At 33.4% G+C, this 6429-nt stretch overlaps 1 protein-coding gene across 1 annotated transcript; it reads right to left on the bottom strand.

Moving 5' to 3' along the window:
• Window positions 1-1587: 1587 nt before the first annotated feature.
• On the bottom strand, window positions 1588-3312 carry LOC141718581 (uncharacterized). The gene is made up of 2 exons (XM_074520960.1): window positions 2418-3312; window positions 1588-2219 (listed from the first exon to the last, which is right to left on the bottom strand). The coding sequence occupies exons 1-2, from the start codon at window positions 3310-3312 to the stop codon at window positions 1588-1590; spliced, it is 1527 nt and encodes a 508-aa protein (XP_074377061.1).
• Between the last annotated feature and the right edge of the window lie 3117 nt (window positions 3313-6429).

The raw sequence follows: 6429 nt of genomic DNA on the forward strand, positions 1-6429 counted from the left end.
ATTATACGATAGTTTTCGTAATGATTTCTATAGACACGATATATGTTGGCCAAGATCGAGATAAATAAAGTGCAAGTAAATGGCCAACTCTTGAGTATTTTTGTCATATTTGAAATCTCACTCGTGAGGAGTTATAGAGATTTATGAAATCTCACTCGTACGGAGTTATAGAGATTAAGTACTTGTAATTTATAGATCTTCTTCTTTATATATTTCTTTTTGAAGATCAAGTACTTGTTCGAATTCTGAGTTCGAATCTTTGTTCTCTTTTCTTTTGAGAACTTTCTTTATAGGAGATCTTGTATTAGAGCCTGAGATGAAGTAGAGAAATTAAGTAGAAAGCTCAAATAAAAGAAACTCAAATAAGAAGTTAAAAATTATCACTTTTGGTAAACGGTCAGAAAGGTTCGCCGAAAAAATTCGCAGGAGGTTCGACCGGATTTTGGCACTTAGATCAAACTTTGGGCAGTCCTTCGGAAGGCGAGAGAGTGGTAGTGGATGGGCTGACTTGGTAGGAAGAAGCTTGGTTAGGTGAAGCTAAGCTTGTATATCAAAAACCTTGTATATATGATAATATATCTAAAAGAGAGAAGGTTTTTTAGAAGAAGTATGTGTTTAGAAATTTGAGAGAGATGAAGAGAGTGTACTTCTTGAAAATCCCAGCAACTTTGTGGCTCTTAGCTTGGTTGAAATGGTTTGGGGGTGGGGGTTTATATATAGGAGAAGTTATGTACTTTGAATTGTGGAGATTTAAGGAGAATGAATGGTGGATGATGTAAGTGACATGGATTGATGACATGGAAGGTAAGGTGTGTTTGTTGTGTTTCTTTGTCACTTGCCATATGAGACAAACAAGTTTATGAAGTTCAAAACTCAGATGATTTAATTTAATTAAAATATATTTTACTTTTTCTTTTAATCATTGTTTAATCATTTAATTAAGCATTAAACACCATTAACACTACAAAAAACAGGTCTATCAGCGACCGGGTATCAGTGACCGCTTTTGGTCGTAGTAATGTATCAGCGACCGCACTACGTCACTATTATCCGTCGCACAAAAACTGGTCGCTAATGTGTTCGTCCGCGACGGCTTTTGGCGACCGCTTATTTAGCGTCGGCTATTAGCGACCGATGTTGTCGCTAATCTAAGTCAGCATCAGTCTAGCAGAAGCAAACGTGGCGAAGACAGAATTTGTGACTGAAAATTGTCACAATAAATTTGCGACCAATGTTAGCGATAGAATTTTGTCACTGCATTCTGCGATAAATTCTGGCTTCCGATTTTGGTCGCTAACAATAGCGAAGAATTTTGGCTATGACTTGTGGTAGCTAATAGTTACGACCAAAATTAGCTACTCCTATCTGTCGCTAAATCAGCGACAAGTTATTAGCACGACCTGATAGACCAAATATAGAAAGCCTACCATTTAGTTCAATATTTCCCCCATCATCATTTCTTGAGACGTGGTTGGCCTTTGTCAAGACTTCGTCTGGAAAATAGTCTGAGACAAACATAGATATCTCACTAAAACTGTATGCTTCACATATCGAACCCTCAACACAAACTCTATTCTTGAGTACCCTCTAAAGCATTCCCATCAACATCTCGAAAGGGTACATCCACCTATATTGAACCGGACCCCCAACATGAGCCTCGTAGGGAAGATGTATTGTCAAATGCTTCATGGAGTCGAAAAAACCAGGTGGAAAGATTTTTTCCAGTTTACACGTGAACTCTATGATATTTTTTTCAAGTATGGACATGTCTTTCTCATTTAATGTTTTTGAACATAAGTCATTAAGGAAATGACTAAGTTCCGTCAAAGCAACCCATATTGGTTTATAAAGTTGATCCTGAAATGCTATAGGGAAGAGTCTTTCCAAGAACACATGACAGTCATGACTCTTCATCCGTCTCAGTTTCCCATGCGGTGTCTTATCCGTCACACACCTTGCAATGTTTGACGTATATCCATCCAGAAGTTTCAGGGACTTAATCCACGTGCACACATCTTCAACTTGCTTTATGGATAAAGTGTACCTTGCATGAGGTTTGACAGTCTTACCATTAGAGGATTGTCGAAGCTCTAATGCAGGACGCTTACAAATATCTTTCAAGTCCAAACGCGCCTTATCATTATCTTTTGTCTTTCCTGTAACATTCATCACGGTGTTAAACACATTGTCAAACACATTCTTCTCGACATGCATTACATCTAGATTATGACGAATCAAATTTGTAGACCAATAAGGCAATTCCTAGAATATACTTTTCCGAACCCAATTATGTGATTCACCAAACCCACTAATTTTCTTATCATTCTTACCAAATGGGACGATCGGAAGTCTCATCACACGAGTTCGCATCTCCGCTCCTGACAGTCATGGTAAAAGCTTATCATTTTCCACTTTACCTTTCCTAAAGTTTTCTCTAATTTTTTGAAATGGGTGATCTGCAGGCAAGAACCGACGATGGCAATCAAACCAGCAAGGTTTTTTACCTTTTTGTAGAGTGAAAGACTTCGTATGCTCCATACAATACGGACAAGCCACCTTCCCATGTGTGCTCCATCCAGTTAACATACCATAGGCTGGGAAGTCGCTTATAGTCCACATAAGCGCTGCCCTAAGGTTGAAATTTGTTTGCGTTAAAACATCCCAGGTTTGTATTCCATCTTTCCACAGTACCTTCAACTCATCTATTAGAGGCCTCAAGTAAACATCTAAGTTCTTTCCAGGGCTTGTAGGACCAGGAATCATGAGAGAGAGAAACATGTATGGTTGTTTCATACACATCCAAGGAGGCAGATTATAAGGAGTGACAATAACGGGCCAACATGAGTACGGAACAGCTGAGTGGCCAAAGGGGTTAAAACCATTAGTGGACAAACCAAGCCTTACATTTCTGGGTTCCGAAGCAAATCGAGGATGTGCTTTGTTAAAATCTTTCCAAGCCTGTCCATCTGCGGGATGATTTAGTTCTCCATCTTTAGCCGGATATTTTGCATGCCAACTCATATGTTCATTTGTTCTCGAGGACATGTACAATCTTTTAAGTCGATCTGTTATTGGAAAATACCTTAGAATTTTGAATAGAATAGTTGATTTTTTTGAAATCACACCATCTTTGTTAGGTTTAAACCGATCATGACCACAAACCGTGCACTTTGTAATCTTTTCATTTTCCTTATAAAATAGCATACAATCATTGGGACAAACATCAATCTTCTGGTATCCAAGACCCAACTTCTTCAACATCTTCTTGCAAGAGTAATAATGATCCGGTAATTTTTCATTATCGGGCAACATACTCTTAATAGCCTTCAAGAGGGACTCAAAACACTCATGGCTGATGTTGTGATCAGCCTTGATGTTAAGTAATGTTGCCACTGTAGATAATTTAGTGTGTTTGGTGCAACCATACCACAACGGCTCCCTCCCCTCTTATAATAACTTTGTGAAGGCCTTGGCATCAGAATTCATAGGTTGCTCCCTATCTTGTTCCCAATCAAAATCTTGCCTTGCAATATCATGAACTATTTCATCCATATGATATGTACTACTACTGCCCAAATAATTACTTGTGAAGCTACCATCTCTTTTCTGCCCATGTGCCCACCAACACTCTTCATAATTTCTCATAAACCATTTAACTAGCAAATGGTAGTTTACCATGTCTCTGTCCAGGTAATTATTTGTTTTGCATTTCCAACATGGACATCGAATCTGATTCTTCTCATTCACATATTTCGGGTGACTATACGCATAATCTCGAAACACTCCGCAACCGACTCTAAATTCAGCCGTGGCACCTATCTCAGTATATGACTTCCGTCGTTCCATCCAAGTACGGTCCGAAAAGAAGTCCATGATATCTAATACCTATATATAGAGAAAGGTGCATTTGTATTGTAAATAACATACTTAAAGAACAAGTTCCATATATGGAACACAAATTAACTAAATCTTGACCTATATAATATCTATAAATCCAAAACTCAAATCCTATTCTATATATTTAATATCATTAAAAGTATTATATTTTACCAAAATTAAAATAGTGTTTTACCATGATATCATGATACGTATATAGTGATAAATTGTTTCACTACCAACCTATTTTAAAATTCAAAACTAATTTTTTTAGCATTTGTCACCACATATAGCAACAGAACATTACAAGTAATACTACCGAAATTTTTTAGCATTTGGCAGATTATATAATTAATATCATTAAAAATATTGTATTTTACCATTTTCTCCAATATCTTAAATTTAGACTACACAACCATATTTAATCATATGCAGATGGTCATTACTTTACCCGCGTAAAAACTATTTTGACACCAACCTCATTAATTTTACAGAAAAAACACGTGAACAACTTCCTGTAAGGTGCAGAGTGTGTGTACTCTTCAATACAATAATGTCAATGTATGCAAATTAGCAGAGTCACATATACAACATATTAAAGTACTAAATATTAAACTATTCTCCTTTGATATTCCAGCTTGTATTCTGATCAACATACATGAACTAATCAGAGAAGATTAAACACACAAGTATAACACAAGCATATCATATAAATTTTGAAATTGACACAAGCATATTACAAGTATTATCAAGTATAACACAAGATATACATATATTACACACACAGAGGTTGTAATTGGTAATCAAATCGGTTGTAATCTACAGAATTATATATTGATTATACAAAAATATAGATAATATATAAAGAGAGACAGAGAGATATATAGAGACATAGAGAGGGACACTTAAATAAAAGATTACAAAACAAAAGCGAGAATCGAAAGAACGATTACCTGGAGTTAGAGTTTGGAACGGTGTTACCTGGATGGGTTTGTAAGTAGGAGCAGATGAGATGATCGAGAGCAAGGGTTTGGAACCGGCCTTTGAAAACAAACTTTAATTATTTATTGAATTTCCTTTATATATATTTTAATAAAAAATTAAATTTCAAATTAAAATTAAGTATTATATTATTTTTATAATATTTTTAATTCTTGGTATCTAAAAATGCATTCAGTCGCAAATGTTCTTTGGTCGCTAACAAAATTGTCCTAAATTTATATTTTCAAATTTAAATGAAATGAATTTTAAATTTTTTATCAACAATTAAATCTAAGATATATTTTTATTAATAATAGAAATTTTTTAAAAAATAAATTCAATTAAAATACTATTTACAATTAAAACATTAATATTTTCAGTACTTGGTATCTATGACTCCATTTGGTTGCATATACTATTTGGTCATTTACAAAACTACGCTAATTTTTTTATTTTTTTACTAAAAAAATTTTAAAATATATTTTTAATAATAATTTTATTCAAAAAATAAATATAAATAATATAAAATATTTTATAGTCAAAAAATAAAAAATTTAATACTTTCGTATGTATGACTGGATTTTGTCAGAAATGATCTTTAGTTGTTAACAAAAGCGCACGATATTTGTTTTCCAAAATTTAAAAGAAATAAATTTTAATTTAAAAAAAAAAAATTAAAATATATTTTTAATAATAATATGATTTATAAAATAATATTTTTAATACTTGATATCTCTGAATGCATTCGGCCACAAATGCTCTTTGGTCGTTAACAAAATTAAGCCCAACTTTTTTCCCACATATAAAGGAAAAATATTTAAATTTTTTATTAAAAATATTTAATAAATATTTCAAATAATAATTTCATTTTAAAATATTATATTTAAATAAAATACTACTTATTGTTTAAAATTATAATTTTAATATTTGGTATATGTGACTACATTCAGTTGCAAATGTTGTTCGTTCACTAAAAGAAGTGCGCCAAACCTTTTTCGAAATTTTAAAGAAATAAATTTTACCTTTTTAATTAAAATAAATTTGAAGAATTTTTTAAATATAAATTAATTAAAAAATAATATATGAATAAAAAATTATTTATAGTATTTTTAATATTTTGGTATCTGTGACTGCTGTCGGTCGACGATGCTCTTTAGTCGCTAAAAAAAATGTGCCAAAATTTCATATTTATTTTAAACTATCTGCGACCGATAGCGGTCGCTGAAAAAATATTATTCGGTCGCTGGTTTTAGCTACGGACGTCGGTTGCGGCTTTTATTGCTGATGTGGCACTTTCTGCAACTACAGTCGGTCGCAATATAAGATTCAGTAGCTAATCTCATGGCGCTAATTTTTTCCCGCATTTTTTCATGGGGAAAACAAATTTTTCTACCGATTAGCGACCAACGTCGGTTGCTAACTTTAAATTAGCGACGACTTCAATGGCGGCCGCTGAAACCCGTCGCTGATCCAAAACAATAGCTACTACTTTTGCAATCGCTGATAAACTAGGTCTCAGATAGGCATTTTTCTTGTACTGTAAATATGACCACCTTAGAAACTCCTAAATAA

Source organism: Apium graveolens, chromosome 4 (genome assembly GCF_009905375.1).
Source record: "Apium graveolens cultivar Ventura chromosome 4, ASM990537v1, whole genome shotgun sequence".
In the NCBI taxonomy this organism is placed as follows: domain Eukaryota; kingdom Viridiplantae; phylum Streptophyta; class Magnoliopsida; order Apiales; family Apiaceae; genus Apium; species Apium graveolens.

Excerpts from the sequence above, each read along its gene's own strand:
- LOC141718581 (XM_074520960.1), bottom strand. The coding sequence starts at position 3,312 with ATGTTGCCCGATAATGAAAAATTACCGGATCATTATTACTCTTGCAAG. Across the intron at positions 2,220-2,417 it reads TAGAGAAAACTTTAGGAAAG|ATGTAATGCATGTCGAGAAG; the intron begins GTAAAGTGGAAA and ends GTCATAATCTAG.